Raw genomic sequence first — 19,091 nt, 5'->3', positions numbered from 1 at the left:
CTTTCTTGTTTTTTGATGTGAGCTTCTATTGCTATATATTTTCCTCTTATTACTGCTTTTGGCAGCAGGGTTTTTTGAGGCAGACTGGGTAATCTTTGTGAGCTTAGTAAAGCTTATAGGTTTAGGTGCTGCCCGTTGGAGACCAGCTAGGAGACAGGTGAGCCCAGCCCTGGGGTCCTGCCTCTGTCACTCTGGTAGTCCCACCCCGGCTCTGGGCTGGGAACTGCTGCAGAGCCTGGGGGCATGGCTGTGTCAGTCAAATGGACATGATCTCCATGGTCTTGGACAGACCTAAAAACACATTCCCTTTTATTAGAGGTCAGGGTGGAAGAGAAGATAACATGTAATCATGACTTGTAAGGTCATAAGCTTGGGTAAGAAAACGATATTTTTGGTTGTAGGTAGTGAAAGAGCCAAGACGCTTTTCAGTCTGGGAGAGGTCAGACAGAGAAAGGAACATGGACTCTAACTCCTCCTTCAGTCCCACCCACTTCCCTAAGGGGAGGGACAAGAGGATAAGCAGAGAGAGGGTGTGGCTGCTGGGAGGTGAAAAGAAAGTGGGGGGGGGGGACTGGATTGGGGAGCTGGAGGAGGAGAAGATAGAGAATTTAGGGGATCAAAGGACACAGAAGAGGGGTTGGGAGAGGGCAAAGAGTCTGAGAGGAGTCTCGAGACTTTAAAAATATGGCAGGTTTTCAGGAGGTAGGGAAGGGGTGGAGTGCAAGAGAAAGACAGCCTGGGCTTAAGGCAGTTTCGGGCCACTTTTTCTGCCTATGGCAAAGGTTGTCTAAGTCGGTTAGAATTTTGGGGTCAAAAGAGCCCATTTCCGGCCACCTAGAGCCACTGTCCAGTTCATATTTGGGCCAGGCCGTGGTGCAATAAAAAATGAGGTGCTTAGGTCTCACATCCGGCTTTAAATGTAGAGGGCCCAGGGCCTTTAGGAGGCACCCCAAGGGGGTGTCTGCCAGAATGTGGGATTCCGTTGATTCCATAGTGAGTATCCCTCTTAGGATCTCAAAGGGAGGGTCGGGGAGGGAGGCCGAAGTCCCAGCGTCCCTGGCCCGATCCTCAGGGAATCGAGCAGGAGAGTGAAAGGGGAAGGCGGCGTCCCGCTGTCCTCTTTACCTCCAAGAAATAGGAGAGATCGTTCCCCTGAGGAGACATCTCACCTCAGAGGGAACCCCACATGGAAAGCGCAGATCAGGAGGGGGTAGCAATTGCTGAATAAAATGAAGAAACCCCCGTGATCCTGTTACAGGGCAGCACCAATGTTAGGGGGAAAGGATGTCCTGAGCTAATCCCATACAGGCTTTGTGGACTCCACCCGCAATCCAGACCAAAGCCATCAGGACACCGGGAAAGACAAATCCCATCACCACCAAAGGGAAGGTTGCTGGGACCTATAACACCAATACAAAACGGGGTGCCTGACTGTGGGTCCTCACCCGTGTGCTTAAAAGGACTTATCAATGTTCTACTGCAGGCACACGCAAAAGGTTAATAAAAGGTTTATTTACAAGGGAAGGGGTGCTGCACCTCCCCCTGCAGTGACCCTTAGGGCTAATGGCTTGCGCCACGGTCCCTAAAAATGAGGAAATGTACAGCTCGGGGAGAAAAGTGGGAGACAAATTTTAAATCCGTCCTACCCTATCCGCCGATCTGGAATCCCAAATGGCACTCTGAGAGCTGGCCGCGAGCCAGGAGCCCTGAAGCCAAGAGGCGAGCCAGAGAGCGAGCCCCCCAAGGCCCACATGTCTGGTTTTTATACCAACCCTGGCTGCTTAACTCCACCCTCAGGTCCCAGCCACCTTCCCTTTGGTGGTGTCGGGATTTGTCTTTCCTGGTGTCCTGATGGCTTTGGCCTGGAGTAGGGGTGGAGTCCACAAAGCCTGCATGGAATTAGCTCAGGACATCCTTTCCCCCTAACAATCCAAGGGACCTTAGAGGCAACAGCTCACCCTGGGAGAGTCACGAGCCAAGCGCTGGTGGTCCACAGGCTGGCCGAGTCTTTTCGTTATTTGCGATTATTTGGCAAAGTGCCCTAGGAAGAGAAGGTGGGCCAACAGGAGGAAGAGGAGGATGGCCCCTCCAAGGGAGATGAGAAGAAGAAGTTGTTGAGGCGTAAGTGGCCACATGGATTGGAGTTACCAGGAAGCCCAGTAAGGGACTAGAGCAAGTCCCTCCTCCGCTCACGTGACATGAGAGGCAACGAGGGCCGTTCTCTCGCAGGGAGGGTGCCCCGGGTTGTGTACCAGCGGCTATTAAGCCTTAGTGTGCTCGGAGGGGTTGCAGGCTTCCAGTTCCATGGGGAGAAGTAGAAAGAGAGAGAGTGAAGGAGAGGGAGAGTGGAGGGTTTGGGACAGGGCAGGATCCCCACGCGGGATCGAACCCCGTTCCCGGCCAATGCACCAGATGAAAGGTTCAGAGCAGTAAAGAAAAGGAGAGCCAGGCTAAATTTCTCAAAGGAAGGGAAAATTTATTGCACCCCTGATGGCCTCAGGGACCCAAGGTGGGGGTCTGTGAAGCCGTGCACATTGTCAGGGGGAAGCAGGGTTTTATATGGTGAGGAGAGGTCAGGTGTGAGACTGGCTTTGTAGGTCCTGTAGGGCAGGGGAGATTCATTATCTGAATCCTCTAGGCAGGCTTCTGCATTCCTTTTCCCAGGTGGGCTTTCTGGTGGGTTTTTGTATTCAGGCCTCCTGCATGGACCTTTCAGTAGTGAAACAATAGGTAACTTTTAAAAAAAAATCATACAATTGTATGATTATCCTTACATTTACAGAAAATTATTTTCTTAAAAATGCTTTGTTAGCATATAATGGTTATTAATATTCTAAAGTAAAGAAGTAATAATGCCAGGGACCACCCTCAGCAAACTGTCCTGTGAGGGGTTCCTGTAAGGATGAGAGGGCATGGACAAATCTGAGGGGTTAGGGGGAGAGGGAGTGAGGAGATGCAAACACTTGATCAGGGTGCAGACATCATCCTGCTGAGGGTCTCAGCAGCCCTTTATTTATACCTTACAAGCAAACCCAGAGTACATAAGCATATGCATTAGAGCAGGAAGATAACAATCATCACATCTTCCTCTAGAACAGCCAGGGGTTAATTTGCCCTTCAGCAGAGGTTGTAACATTCTTTATTTTGAAGAAGGCACAGTTGCTAAACAAAAGTGTTCTTAGAAGAGTCATTTATCTTAAACAATCATTTTATTACTAGCAAAAACTTATGTGACTGAGACTAACATTTCTATATTTACTACAGTGAAGGATTAACTAAGGGCTGGGGAAACAAAGGACAGGAAGTTACCTGGGGGAAGGGAGACAGAGGGATTTTTTTCTAACTAACCTATAAAGTTGAGACTAACATATAACCATATTGTTACAGGGCAGGGAAAGGGGCAGCCCAGACACCACAAACCTGCCTATTCTAAATGGGTTCTGCCATCCACTGCATGAACACAAATCATATGAGACTTTAATGGGAAGGAACTTTAATAAAATTAGGAAAAAATACAGAAAAGGCAAAGAATATAGTTTCTAAATCAAGCACCCAAAGTTACCCGTTGCCTCGTGGGTAAAAGTCCACCCAAGCAGGATTGGCCCAGAACAAGGCCCCAAAGCCTGCCACAAGTCTTAAGCATCTTCCAGTGGGGATCCCCAGAAAAGGATCAGAAATAACCAGACAAGTCTGGAGGGAAAAGAGCAAAATCAAAATCAAGATAAAAACAGCCATTGCCACCTCCCCACGGGTCTCTCACCCACATCTGTGTCACCCAGTCCACGACCAAAAGGCAAGTGCAGTTTCTTCACGTGTCTCTCGGCTCTATGTGCCTCCTCTGGCTCCATCCGGCTTCCTTCCTTCCTTCCTCAGTCTCCTCTGCAGCTTCTTCTCTCTCTGCTCAGCTCCACCCTCCACTTGGGTGGGGCAGGGAGCCTGGAACCTCCCCCTTTCTTGGGGACCACCCTCTTACAATCACCCCTTTTAATTTTTATTCCACCATATCTATGGTGGCACAGATCTCAGGGTGTAGTCTTAGGAGACAGTCTTTTTTTCAGGGTTACAATGTGTGTAAGAGAAGCAACAATTAGTCAGCAGCATTGTCCATGAATGTCCAGTATGACAGTTTTCCATTACTGGAAAATAGTCCATTATCCAAGCCAAAAGAAAAAAAAAATCTGGAGCATTAGAAGCGTGCGGGTGAATGTTACAGGGCAGCCCAGATACAAAATGGGTTGCCTGACTGTGGGTCCTCACCCACATACTTAAAAGGACTTATCAATACTCTACTGCAGGCGGGCCTCCCCAGTGGCGCAGCGGTTGAGCGCTGGATTGCAAAGCTGCCCCCAGCCTCTGCAGCGCCGGTTCAATCCCCGGCTGCTCCCTGGCCACCTGAGGAGGGTCCCACGTGGTGCGCAGACCTCTCCTGCCGCCCGCTGCTCCCCTCAGCAGTGTACTTCCGTCTTTCTGCCTGCTCTGCTCCCCGCTCTGGCTCTGTGAATTCTCTCACCCTCCCACGCTTCTGACTGTACCCAGTGCTTGTATAAATAAATAAAAAAATTTAAAAAATCTAAAAAAAAAAAAATACTGCAGGCACACACATGAAAGGTTAATAAAAGGTTTATTTTTAATGGAAGAGCAAATGAGGAAATATACAACTCAGGGAGAAAAGTGGGAGACAAAATTTTAAAAGTGTCCTACCCGATTCGCTGATCTGGAATTCCAAATGGCACTCTGAGAGCTGGCGCGAGCCAGGAGCCGTGAAGCCAGGAGGGAGCAAGAGAGCAAGAGCCCCCAAGGCCCCCCAAGGCCCCAAGGTTTTTATACCAAACCTGGCTGCTTAACCCCACCCTCAGGTTCCAGCAACCTTCCCTTAGGTGGTGACTGGATTTGTCTTTCCCAGTGTCCTGATGGCTTTGGTCTGGAGTGGGGGTGGAGTCCACAAAGCCTGTATGGGATTAGCTCAGGACATCCATTCCCCCTAACATGAGGACCCACAGCTAGGCAACCCGTTTTATATCGGGGCTGCTTTGTAACAATATGATTAAAGCAAAAAACAAGGCTTTTATACAGAAATCATCATCTAATATATATTGTTTTAATAAGATACTGTTTCAATATTAAGGCACCAAGGGCATGGAAGGCGTCAGTGCCAGACAAGCCGCACTGACTCTTCACTAGCCCCAAGCTCTCAATTAAGGGAGGAATTCTCCTAATCTAACAGAATCTAACCTATTACTCCTGTACTTATTTAATCAGCATAGTTTTCATATCTAACTTTAAGATCAAGGGAAAATTCCTTTTTCTGTAAGATTGCTGATTGTTGTTTTAAGGAACTACAAATATTTCATCAGAGGCAGGGCCTGAGATGGTTATAGCTTACATTGACTATTCCCAAGTGCATTATTTGTGTTGTCAAGATTATTAGCTTAACCAGTCACAAAATTGTTGTTGGCTTATTCCTGAATGCATACTCCAACAGCTACCATACCCATTGTCACTGAAAGGGAACTGTTAAGGAAAAGCAAATCTTTCCCTGTTAAAGAGCCATAGACATGGAAATGTCAGTAAAAGACAAGCTTGCTTCCTTAACAGGCATATCTAAACAAGGACTGGCAGCCTGCTAGGCTGGTTGTTCTCCTGGGCCAGTCTCAAAGATCTGCATCCTCCCCCTTTTTCTGTGTCAAGAATTTGTATGCTAACTAACCAATGTTATCAATGAATTATGCAGTGCCATTTGCTGTCAGATTGGTTATTCAGTAATTGATCAAACAGCATTTGCAGTTTTACTTTTAAATGCGTATTTTAACCATGGTAGAAACTAGCCATAAACAAATGAGACTCTAGCAGGAGTCAGCTAAAGAGATTCCTGACTTTTCAGAAATCTGCCCCATGCCTGGACCTTTGTCAGACTGTTAGGGGGAAAGGATGTCCTGAGCTAATTCCATACAGGCTTTGTGGACTCCACCCCCACTCCAGACCAAAGCCATCAGGACATTGGGAAAGACAAATCCTGTCACCACCAAAGGGAAGGTGGCAGGGACCTGAGGGTGGAGTTAATCAGCCAGGGTTGGTATAAAAAAACAAACACATGGGCCTGGGGGGGCTCACTATCACTTGCCTCCTGGCTTCAGGGCTCCTGGCTGGCGGCCAGCTCTCAGAGTGCCATTTGGGATTCCAGATTGGTGGATCTGGTAGGGCGCATTTAAAACTTGGTCTCCCACTTTTCTCCCTGAGCTGTACATTTCCTCATCTGCCCTTCCCTTGTAAATAAACCTTTTAGTAACCTTTCGTGTGTGCCTGCAGTAGAGCATTGATAAGTCCTTTTAATCGCGCGGGTAAGGACCCACAGTCAGGCACCCCGTTTTGTATCGGGGCTGCCCTATAACAAGACAACAGGAGTAGCATGGCTCCCAGCATAATAACATCTTTTGAAAGGTTTTATTCTAGTAAAGTAAATATTTAAAGCTATAACCCACATGAAAAAATTATACATGGGATCCGTAGTGATTTATGAGACTGTAGAGACATCCTGAAAGAAAAATGTTGGAGAATCACTGACCCAATTCCTGGGCCTGGATTCAGGGAGGCAATAGTGTGACAAAGGTCTTGGTGCAGGAGAGCAGGGGTCTCGGGGTGTGGCTCTCAAGGTCTCAGTCCCCAGAGCGCTGTTCCAGACTGGAAGGTGACTGTTGGGGTTTCCTCATCTCCCCAGTTTCACTTCTCACAACCTGGGCGGGTCCTCCTTCCTGGATACTGGTGACTCACCCCAGGGCTCACTCCCCATTGCCTGGAGGTCTCCAGAGCAGCCAATCAGCAGCCCCGCGGCTCCCGTTCCAAAGCCCCCACCCACCTGCTGGGACTCCGTGGGGGATGGGGGGCGCAGCCCTCCTACTCCTGCTCGTGGTGGCTGCGGCCCCAAGGTAGACCCGGGCGGGTGAGTGCGGGTCGGGAGGGGACAGGGCGCTCCCAGAGGCGGGAGCTAGGGCTCGGGCGGGCGTGGGAAAGGCGCGACCTCACCGCCGCCCTAGTTGTCCCCCCACCTTGGCCACGCCCCGTCCTGGCCCCTTTCCGTCCCCCGAGACCCCAGCCTCCTCTGGCCCCCCGAGTCCCGGCCATTTTCGTCCCGCAGCCGCTTTTCAATCTCACTCATCTTTCACCCACTTTCTGTCTCGTGGGCGCCCCCCGGGACTCGAGCCCCCGAAGGGGAGAAGAATAGGCCTGGTCTCCCCTCCCGCCCCCAGGCCCCCACTCCATAAGGATTTTCCGCACCACGATGTCCCGGCCCGGCCCCTGGGAGCCCCGCTTCATCTCCGTGGTCTACGTGGACGACACGCAGTTCCGGCGGTTCGACAGCGACTCTCCGGGCCGGAGCTTGGAGCCTCGGGCGCCCTGGGCTGAGCAGGTGGAGCAGGAGAAGCAGGAGGAGTGGGACTAGGACGCGCGGATCCTAAGGGAGCTCGCACTGTGGTAATGAGCGCGACTGGACGCCCTGCGCGGCCTCTACAACCGGAGGGAGACCGGTGAGCTGGCGCGGGTCCAAGCCGGGTCAGCACCTTCATCCCCATGGACGGGGCAGGGGTGTCGCTCAGGGTCTCCCCCTCCAGGCTTCTCTGCAATTGCCCGGGAACAGCCCGCGGGACTTTCACCCCATTTCATTGTTTAGTTTATTCAGGGCGGGAGGGGGCGCGGGCGGGGTGACCGCGGGGTGACACTGGCGTGGACAGGGTCTCACACCTTCCAGATGATGTCTGGCTGCGATGTGGGGCCCGACTGGCGAGTCCTCCGCCCGTACAGACAGTATGCCTATGATGGCGCCGATTACCTGGCCCTGAACCCGGACCTGCGCTCCTGGACTGCAGCGGACACAGCCGCTCAGATCTCCAGGCGCGAGTGGGAGGCCCTGGGTGAGGCAGAGAGATTCAGAAACTATTTGGAGTACTGGTACTTGAGGTGGCTGCGCACATGCCTGGAGTACGGGAAGGAGACTCTTCAGCGCATGGGTAAGAGGGGCCTGGAGGCTCCTGGTCCCCCCCTGCCTGGAGTCACTGCGGGAAATGAGTCCTCTCTCTAGTCCCGACAGGGGGACTCCCCTGGGTTTCATGTTCTGCACTAGAGAGACTCCCAGAGACTCAGGCTTCTCCTGAAGGACAGTGAAGGGATCCCGTCTCTCCTGAGAAAGACAGACAGTCCCTGACATCACACGTCACCGGGTCCTTTTGACCAGGGGCCTATTTGAGAACCACGAGTTTCTCTCTCAGTCTTGTTTCTGGTCTGAGAACATTTCCAGTTATGTGATTCCTGCTTTTCTGTGTCATTCACCTTCCACCCAGGTCAGGAATAAAACGTCTGTGTTCCACTCCCTCTGCTTCATCCTACCCTGGGTTTTCATCCTCATTCTAGTACTATCTAAGAAATAGGAGACTCTCACAGATTCCCCAGATTAGCCTGTTTTTTACATTTTTATGCTTCTAGCTGTTACAGGGCAAACCCTGATAAAAAATGGGGTTTCCTGACTGTGGGTCCTCACCTGTGTGCTTAAAGGTGACGTATGAATGCTAAACTGCAGACACACATAAAAGGTTGATAAAAGGTTTATTTACACGGTAAGAGGAAATGGGAAATGAATAACTCAGGGAGAAAAAGAGGGAGATAAGTTTGTAAATACGTCCTACCCGTTCCGCTGACCTGGGATTCCAGTGACCCACAGAGGTGGTGAAAACCTAGCTCGCCTCGTGGCCAAGCCAGAGACTCCCGGCCACATGACCAGTTAAATACCCAAATGGAGAGCCTAGTTGCTTAACTCCACCCTCGGGTCCTCCCAACCTTCCCTTTGGTGTTATGGGATTTGTAGTTCCCAGTGTCGTGGGGGTGGAGTCCGCAAAGCCTGTATGGAGTTTGCTCAGGACATCCTTCACCCCTGTCATTCCTGCCACGCCAGTTGTCTTGTCCATTGTGAGGACAGTCTCATGAGGAGTCCTCAGTGTCCATGGAGGAAACACAAAGTGAGTTTTCTGATTTACCACGTCAGAACCCCCAAGGGCACGTGTGACCCACCACCCCACCTCTGAGTATGCGGTCACCCTGAGGTGCTGGGCCCTGGGCTTCTACCCTGCGGACATCACCCTGACCTGGCAGCGAGATGGGGAGGACCTCACCCAGGAGATGGAGCTGGTGGAGACCAGACCTGGAGGAGATGGAACCTTCCAGAAGTGGGCAGCTGTGGTGGTGCCTTCTGGAGAGGAGCAGAGATACACGTGCCACGTGCAGCATGAAGGCCTGCTGGAGCCCCAAGTCCTGAGATGGGGTAAGGAGGAGGATGTGGGCAGTGATGTTGTTCTCAGGGCCATCAGGAGCCCTTCTGGAGCCCTTCAGAGGGTCAGGATAAGGTCTGGAGCTCAGGGTATGATCTTCCCTTCCCTACCAGTGCCCCCTCCTCAGTCCTCCATCCTCACCGTGAGCATCATTGCTGGCCTGGTTCTCCTTGTTGCTGTGCTCACTGGAGCTGCAGTGGTTGCAGCTGTGATGTGGAGGAAGAAGCACTCAGTTAGGGAAGGGAGTGGGGGATCTTGTCCACTGGGGGCTTTCATATCCCAGGGAGAACTTGCCCTGCCTGGTTAAAGGGAATTACTATCCACACACATGTGTGTTGCCCAGAGGGCATTTGGTCCAGTCCCCCCTCACCTCCTTTCTTCATTTTTCTCAGTCCTGACCTGGGTCTTTAGTCCCAGTTCTGAAAACTTCCTGTTGTGCAGGATTAAAAGATTCCTTTAGGTCTTCTGACCTGACTGCTCCCTGGTCTCCCATGATGCTTCTTCCCACAGTAGGACAAGGAGGAAGCTACACTGAGGCCGCAGGTAAGTGTGGATCTGGGGTTTGATCCCTGAGCCCCTGGGGACAGTGTAGATGGACTCCATGGGGGAGTTACCCTCATCAGTCCTTCCTGTGGTCTCATCTCTGACCAGGTTCTCTTTTGTTCTCAACCAGGCAGCGACAGTGCCTATGGCTCTGATGTGTCTCTCAGCCCCTAAGGATCTTTTACAATGAACCCGATGAGGCTCCTGTTGTGCGCACCCTGGGCAGCAGGGTGATGGTGTCACTGTTGTTCTTAACTGTGATATTGAGCATTTGTTCATATATTTATTTTTCTATGTCTACATAAGTTGCTATGTCTATAAATAATAATAAATAAAATATAATAAATAAAAAAATTTATTTATTCATGCATACAAGAAATGGGGTACAGGCCAGATGCACGGGAGGTGATCAGATTCACCAGAGACAGAGTGGGGAACAGAACAAGCAGACTGATGAAATACACTGCTGAGGGGAGCAGCGGGCGAGACAGGAGAGGTCTGCCGCACCATGTGGGATTCTTGCCTGCTGGCCGGGATCTAACCTACACTGCAGATGCTGTGGACAGCCTCACAGTGCTGTGCTCAACCACCAGCGCCACCAAGGGAGGCCTGGAAGTCAATTTTTTTTTGCTATATTTATAACACTGTTTTTTTGTCCTTATTAAAATTGGGTTATATCTTGCTGATCATTGAGTTTTAAGCATTATTTGTAAATTCTTGATACAGTGCTTTATCAGTTTTGTAATATGCAAATGTTTCCCCCCACTCTGTGACTGAACTCCTTTACTGACGGGAAAGCAAGCATTATTGTCCAGACAGAAGCATGGATATATTTTTTTAGAAAAGAAAAGATAAATTGCTAATTGGTTTTGAGCAGATACTGGCTGACTGGGATGTTGGGGGATGGAAGGGAATGACTGACTTATGCGTATCCTTGAGTGTTATTTAAATGTTCTTGCATGAGCATGAAATATGTTTTCAAAACTAAATTACACTTCATTCCTCAATTTATAAACTCTTCACACATCATGTCCAAATCACGTATTAAGATCAGACTGGCATGTGGGCTACAAGTGAGGGACCCGCACATCATAGTTGCACAGTCATGGTTTCTCTCAGGGGTCACCCTGGTGTTGTTCGTTCTGTGGGTATTGGACAAATGTATAATGACCTGTGTCCATCATGAGAATATCATGCAGAGTATTTTCACTGTCCCTAATGTCTTCTGTGCTCCAAGGAAGCAAAAGCAAAAAAGAAACCAATGGAATCACATGAGACTAGAAAGCTTCTATATAGTGGGGGAAACTCATTAAAATGAAAAGACAATATCAAGTTGCAGAAAATATTTGCACATCATCAATCCAAAAAGGAGTTTGCTGCAGGAGGCCTTGTTGCTCCAGCCAGATAGGATGCTGACAAGCAGCTAAGAGAAAAGGCCTCACACCGTGCGGCTGAAGATCTGGCATCCCTTTGCTTTTTGTTCTTGGTCATAGAGAGAGAAAAATTTATCAGAAAGTATATTAGGCAATAAATTATATGTATCAGCATACTGTAAGTAAATAGCACGAAAAATTGTTTAGAAATTAGTTGTTGGGCAGTTTGGCCCTCTTGACAATGGGAGATGGTTTGTTGAACATGCCTGACAAGCATTACAATACAATAATTATAGTGGGTCCTTCTTTTGCCTTCCCTTGAAGTTTCTTGGGGAAGTTTTTAAATGAAGCTATTTGAGTTAGGAGTTTCTAAATAAAAAAAGTTCTGATAGCTGAGTAGCAGCCAGCTCCTGCTGTGAAGGCCATGAGAATAAAAAAAAGTCTTTTCTTGCTTAGGCTTTGGCTGATAGGGATGTACTGGCGGCTATCTACTGTCTTAGGTTATTGTTTGGTTGAAACAATGAGTTCTAGTGTAAGGCTTAGTTTTTTATTAGCCTTGAAGGTTGCCTTCTTGCTGAGAGCACGTAGTGGCCAAAAGCCCATAGAATAAGAGATGCACTGATTGTTTCTGCTTTGTTTCTGTGCACATGATAATGTCATCTCACTGCTTGCAAAAAATGTATAAATAAAGAACCTGCTGAGCCTCTCGGCAGAAGATACTAGCACCTCACCAAGTGTCGGTGTCTCCTCATTCCCTTCCCCTCAGCCCCTAAGTTTCAGTCCTTTCGTTTTCGCCGAGGCCGTCTCATCCTTTCAGGAACCCCTGACACGACATTTTGCCGGAGGCTGGTCCCCGGCAGGAGTTACTATCCAAGACCTACAAAGAACTGCAAAACAAGAAAACAACTCAATAAAAACAGGGCAGAGGAGCTAGATGGATACTTTTGTAAAGAAGACATACAGATGGCCAATAGGTATATGGATAAATGTTTGTCATGTGCTGTCAGGAAAATGCCAATTAAAACCACAATGAGTTACCCCCTTACACCTGTGAGAATGACCCACTGAAGGGTGTGGAGGAAAAGGAACTCTCTCTGGTACATGGTGGGTGGGAATGAAGTCTGGTCCTGTTAGTGGGCAGAATGAGGGTTTTCCAGGGTTTCTCAAACCTGTACACTCTACATGGGATCTGCCATCATCTGAATTAAGACAAAACATACTCTAAAGCCTAAGACCTTCAATAGAAAAGAACTTTAATACAATTAGTGTGCAATAGAGAGAAGAGAAAGAATATAGTTAGAATAGTTCCCAAGTGAAGCACCCAAAGCTACCCGTCCCCTCATGGGTAAATGCCCAGAGAAACAGGGTTGGCCCAAAGCAGGCCCACCGGGCCCGAACGCCTGCCACAAGGGTAAGGCACCTACTGGTAGAGATCCATGGGGCAGGGGCAGGAGGGGCCAGTCAAGTCTGGAAGGAAAAGAGCAAAATCAAAATCCACATCAAGACAACAGCTGCCATTGTCAGCGTCTCCATGGGACTCTCACCCAAGTCTTTGTCTCTTTCACATGTCTCTTTCTGTGTCCCCAATTCCCTGGCACAAGTCCAAGCCTGAGGAACAAGCCTGGCTGCTTCTTCACATGTCTCTCTGCTCCATGTGCCTCCTCCAGTCTTCTTTCCTCATCTCAATCCACGTCTTCCTCCTCTTTCTTAGCTTCTCATCCCTGCTCAGCCCCACATTTCCTTGGGTGGGGCGGTAACCCGGAACCTCTCTTTTCTACGGATAGCACATTGGTCCTGCCCCAATGGAAAACAAATGAAGTTTCCTCAAAATATTCAAAATAGACCTGTCCCATGGTCAAGCATTCCATTCCTTGGTATTTATCCAAAGAACGTAAAATGCTAATTCCGAGGAATATGCGCCTCCTATGGTCACTACAGCACTGTCTACCATAACCAAGCAATGGAGACTACCTAAGTGCCCAACGGCAGGTGAGGGGATAATGAACACAAACCGTATACACAATGGAATACTACTCAGCCATGAAAAAGAAAAATACTGACTTTGCAACAAGGATAGATATGGATGGGATTATGCTAAGTGAAATAAGTTTGAAGGAGAAAGTTAAATACTGGATGATTTCATTCATATATGGAATATAAAGAAAAAAAGCAGGCACAGGTGAAACTAAACCAAAACAAACTCTAGAAATATGACTCTGGAATTGAAGGTATGGGGTGAGGGTTCGAGCAGGAAACAAGATAGGAAGAGGACCCAGTGGACTATGGTGAAGACTGTGGGTGCCCTTATGGTAGGCGTGATGTGGTAACAAACATCTGAAGAGGGGTGACCCTGGGCCTCTGAACACATACAGTGTGTAAAGCAATGTTACCTCAACTGAGTAGTACAATGAGGGGAAAAAGAAACGAAAAAAGCAAATTGTCTCCTCCAGCAGTCACTGACCTCAGGACTTTGCCTTCGCCTCCTCACTGTCATGCAGGCTGAGGGGCTGGTTTCCCACAAGGTCAGAAGCAGGAGGTGCAGGGACTCCTGGGGTTGTTCAGACCCCGCTGAGTAGAGACACTGCAGAGAGGGCGGCTCTGAGGGGACCAGAGCAGAGGGTCAGAGTAACCCCAGTGCTGAGTGAGGGTCTGGTTCCCAAGGAGAGGGGAGTGTGTGTGTGTGTGTGTGTGTGTGTGTGTGTGTGTGTGTAACAAGAATGACAGGATATACAACACAAGATGATGGGAAGACAATTAACATCAAGCCCCAGAATGAATGAATTGAAATCGCACACAGAGTAAAGAGTGTGAGAACAACACCTCAGTAAATGCAGTTCTGTGGAGAAGCAGTTTCCAAGCAGGACTGAAAAGGCATTGGACCTGAAGAAGATGCTGAGGTTTAGAACTATCTCATGGTTGGCTTGAGGTGTAAGGAGCTGGGCAGGACCCCTGCTCCAGGCCCCTGCTAGGATGTGGTGGTAACTTCACCCCTGACAGCTCCCTCCCCCAGTCACCAATGTTCTTCTTCAGTCCCCGACATTCATCTTCTTTGGACTCACCATAGAAAACCCACGGGTCTCAAAATGAGGTTGTTCCATGCACTTCAGCTACTTTCTCTCTAGACCAGAACTGGAGGGAGCCACACAGGGGGAGGGAGGAATGTGTGTCTCCCACTGGCCTGGCCCAGGGGCAGGATTAGTCCAAGTCACCCTAGTTCCTGAGCTGAGCCTTTGTGCACAGTCCAGGAAGGGAGGGAGAGATGGAGCAGGGTCTGTTGCGTCGGGCAACACCACACTGATAAAGAAACGGGCGTCGTGTAGCAGGCTTCATGATGCAGGATGCTGCTGAAGAAGAAGATCCTGGCTGTTTTTATTGCTAGAATAATCATACAGCGTCAGTTACGTGGGGTAGGAGGACAAGGAGAAAAGGATGGGTGAAATAAGGAACGTCATCTTGGGCTTCAGGGGGACAGGAGTCTGCTGACCAGATATTTCTTATCTGCTTGATGATCAAGTGTTGGAATGGAAACCAGACCCCAGACCCTGGACCATGGGCCTAATCTTATCAACAAGGCAGCCCACTGGTCAGCTTCTGGGCTCCCTTGTCACACCTTGTGATGCATCGCCTTCCCAGGGTGATCAAGCTTTCTCTCTTGAAAGATTTGAAAGGCACCTTGTAAGGTCTGGCTCCCGTGACTGAGTGACCGGGCACCTCTGACCTTGTGCAGGAATGCAGAACTGCAGGTCACACAAATGGCGCCTGAACAGGCTGCTCAAGTTTAGCGGACCCACCAGGGTCTCCCTCAGCTCCTAGGGGAAGATGGAAAGTTAGAGGGGCGAACTGACGTTTCTTTCTCATTCTGGGGCTCTCCCGTCTCCCCAGCATAACCCTCCACGTGCAGCAGGGAGAGGATGTCAGGTCAAACCCAGGCTGCTTCCCCCACGCCTCTCCCCACTAGTGTTCAGGATGCATCTGCTTGTCCGCATGGCCACGCTGGAGGAGAGCACGGAAAGGTAAGTATCGTTATGGTATTTGCTACTGGGATTGGAGGTAAGTTTTTTTTTTTTTTTTTTTACAATAAAAGATCTTTTATTTGGGTTGTTGCTGTAACAAGGCTGTGCAATTAGAAAAACACCTGGGAGAAGGAGAAAGTGTTGAACTGAGTTTTCATAATACAACCAAAAAAAAAAAAAAGGGAAAAAAGTCAACAGTGAAAATAAGAGAAACATTTGCATGAATTATTCAGTTTAACCCACGACACCCTGTGAGTTGTCAGATACCATGATCCCAGGGTAACTCATGACTGTGGGGAATGAGACTCAGAAGCACAGCCCAGGCCACACATTGGGCGACCCAGGGTTCTGACCACCCAGGCCCCCCGGCTGTGGCAGCTGCAGTGAGGAAGTTTCTCCGAGCTGAGGGGGCTGAGGCCTCAGTGTGGTCACATCCACTGAAACATCCAGAGTGAGGGTTGGGTCCTCTTAGTGATGGGCACCCACTACCTGCCCAGGCGCCCTTCTACTGACAAGTCAAATTAAAAAACATTCCTCCTGATGTTGCTCTGATGCTGGAGGCAGGTGAGGTGGGAGAGAAAGTGGAGGTGATGCCAGGCCCTGTGAGCCCTCCCTGCCTGGTGTGGGGAGCAGAGAAGGCAGGTGAGGGTCCATGTTGAGAAAGGCCTGGTGTGCCGTGGGGAGCAGAGACTGGAGAGGGTGAGAGTGTGCAGGGAAGGGAGGAGGCTCCTGCGGCCTGACCAGGGCAGGTGTGGTCACCTCCTCCGTGAGCGTCTCCTCTGCCCTTCCTTGTTCGCCTTCCTCACCCACCTTACAGGACAGTCATGGCCTTGGGGTCCCTACTGGACCCCCCTGGAAGAAGTGACCTGCAGCATCTGCCTGGAGACAGGAGGCCCCTGGGAGCACCTCCTGTGGCCACAGCTTCTGCCAGGCCTGCTCTCAGCTGAGTGACTCTCTGACCCGCCGAGGTCACTGTGTGCTCTCCACGCTGCCAGGGGCCACCACAAGAGGGAACAGCAGATTCAGTTTTATTCTGGTCAGTTTGTCCTCTGGGGGCAGACTTGCCCAGGGGTCATTTTCCTGCTTCTACATTTAATCTGGATCCCTGCAGCCTGGTGCAAGTGGTGGGGTATGACCAGCTTTGCTGAGGCCCGCTTCAGTAGCAAGCCTTGACAGAAGCCATGGGGAGAGAGGCCCATGGCATTCTAGGCCCAAACTCAGCATGTGGACTGTGGGCCTCCCTGAGCTCTGGCAGCGTTGGCCTGGGCTGTGCTGTGGCAGGTGGGAGACCAGCCTGGTGGGCTGTGATAGAGGGGTGCCTGCTCTGGATGCTCAGGTGAGCATCTGGCCCTGCTGAAGCCCACACCCACTGTGATCCCTGATGCTGGGGGGAGAGGGGACCTTACTGCGTGCAGCCTACGGGCCTGTTTGATGCCCTCTGAGTGACAGCAGCCTACACTCCAGGGTGAGACTATCTGACCTCAGGCATCTGGACACATGGGCAGGTGTTTCATTTGAGAACACAGTGCCAGAATTGTAATGGACCAAACAGATTCAGGCTCTGACAGGTGTCATTCAAGATATTTTTGTTTTGTTTGTTTGTTTTAAAAGAGATTTTTATTTTTACCTACGTATGCACACAAGAATGGGGTTTAGGCCAGAGGTGTTGGGGGTAAGAGGATTCACCAGAGTCAGAGTAGGGAGCAGAACAGGAGGATCTACTGAAATACATTGCTAAGGGGAGCAGCGGGCTAGACAGGAGAGGTCTGCTGTGCCACGTGGATTGGCTCCCTGGCCAGGGATTGAACTCATGTTGTAGTGGCTGGCAATACTTGATTGTGCTGTATCTTTAACCCCTGCACCACCAGGGAGCACCCCACCATTCAAGGTTTTTGAGACCATCCAGGCCTCTAAATGGACCAATCTGATTGGAGCTCCACTGGCACCAACCAAACAGCTGGGATTATAAAGGGGCCAATCAAGCTTGAAAGGTGGCGCCCTGAAGAGGATACAAGCAGAGCAGCAGCCAGCCTGAGCCACCTGATAGACAGCTACTGGTCAGATTTGTCGGTACTCCTAGAAAGATCTTTGCCAAGCCCTCTGCAGAGTGTGAGACCTTTCCAGAGACCTTTCTGAGACCTGATGGCTACACCTGCCTCTGGCCCTGGCTCTAACACCGCCTGCAAAGAACATCGTCAGGCTGTCCCTGGGGTTTCTAAAGGGGCTGTTTGCTGGTGGCTTATGCCTAGCCTCTCTAAGGCTGTTTGCTGTTGGTACAATGGCATCTTGATTAAGATGTAAACTGGCATCTCTGGCACCATTGCCTGCTGGACCAGTGCTGACCAGCACTGCTGACCTGTATCCGGCCTCCTCTGAGAGCTGTCCACCACTTCTCATCCTTGGGCACCATCTCCTGGTGCTATCACATCTTGCACTGTCCAGTCATGGGTCTGGTGCTGTCCGCCCGGCCTTTGGACAGCTGTTGCTGGCTGCTGCAGCGTCACCTGAGCAGCCCCACCTGGGATCACCCCCAGCTGCCACCGGGAGTTGGATCCTGCTCCACTGCTTACCTGTTGTCACCAGCTCCAGGCTGTCGTAGCACAGCTTGTGTGAGTAGCCTTTGTTTTGGACCGGTGGACACTGAGGACACTGTCTGAGGTAGGACGGATGGCCATTTCTGGGCTTAGACACTCCTTCCTTGTTTGCAGTCTCCCCTTTTTAATAAACCCTGTTGCTTTTACACTCTGAGCCTGAGTGTTGTCTTGCAAGTGCAAGCACATGGATGAGGACCCAGAGACAGTGACTGTCCCCAACATTGCCCTGTTTTAACATAACCTGAGAGTGGAACTGGTGACTGTCCCGCTGCAGGGTGTGGTGTCCTGTGCCCACTTGACCCCCCCTTCTCTGTTCAGGCCTGAGAAAGTGACAAGTGAAGCTGCAAAAATTCATGCCTCGTTCTCCCTGGTGGCATAAGGGGTTAAGCACAGCACTGTGAAGCTATCCACAGACTCTGAAGCACGAGTTAGATCCCCGACCAGGGAGCAACCCACATGGTGCAGCAGACCTCGCCTGTCTCACCCACTGTTCCCCTCAGCAGTGTATTTCAGTCAGTCTGCCTGTCCTGCTCCCCACTGCCTCTGGTGAATCCTCTTACCCCCCACACCTCTGCCCTGTACCCCAGTTCTTATAAGCATGAATAAATAAATCTTGGGCCTCCTAGTGGCACAAGGGCTTAAGATGCAACCTATGAAGCTGTCCACAGTCTCTGCAGCACGAGTTCAATCCCTGGCCATGGAGATACCCACATGGCGCAGCAGACCTCTGCTGACTTGTCCACTGCTCCCCTCAGCAGTGTATTTCAGTCACTCTGCCTGTTCTGTTCCCCGCTGTCTCTGGTGAACCCTCTCACCCCCACCTTTGGTCTGTTCCCCAGTTCTTGTATGCATAAACACATACATTTAAAAATAATTAAATAAATCTTAAAAACAAAATCCATGCCTGCCAGAGTGTTAGGATTTGAGCTAAAAAGAACTTCAAATCCATTCTTATTTTCTAGATGAGGGTAAATAATGAAAAGAGCATCAGGCCAGTGATGGCAGAACCTAGACACAGCAGGTACCCCGACTCCCTGTCCTTGTTCATGCCCTGACAACTGAGGGAGGACAGAGGCTGAGGGTTCCGGAGAGGAGCTGGACACTCCCCTCCTCCTGCTCGGCCCTCATGGAAAAAGCAGGAACCAAATGGTGAGAAAAGTTCAGGCCACGGGAAGCTGTAAGTCTGTCTCCCATGACCAGTCCTTGCCCGGGGAGGGCTGTGCGCTAGGAGATGTGACCCTAAGGCTGTGAGCC

General features: G+C 50.2%; 1 protein-coding gene across 1 annotated transcript in view; it reads left to right on the top strand.

Annotated features, from left to right (window-relative positions):
• LOC311188280 (saoe class I histocompatibility antigen, A alpha chain-like) overlaps positions 1–10,031 on the top strand; it is a gene marked incomplete at both ends in the record, with an annotated part of 244,470 nt that extends 234,439 nt beyond the window's left edge. The window contains one exon of the mRNA XM_084259418.1: positions 9,988–10,031. Within this exon, the coding sequence (XP_084115544.1) occupies positions 9,988–10,031 (44 nt within the window). The remainder of the gene's footprint in view (positions 1–9,987) is intronic.
• Between the last annotated feature and the right edge of the window lie 9,060 nt (positions 10,032–19,091).

The sequence above is a fragment of the Talpa europaea genome (assembly GCF_964194135.1).
Source record: "Talpa europaea genome assembly, chromosome: 2".
Taxonomy (NCBI): domain Eukaryota; kingdom Metazoa; phylum Chordata; class Mammalia; order Eulipotyphla; family Talpidae; genus Talpa; species Talpa europaea.
This window is presented reverse-complemented; position numbering and strand designations above follow the sequence as displayed.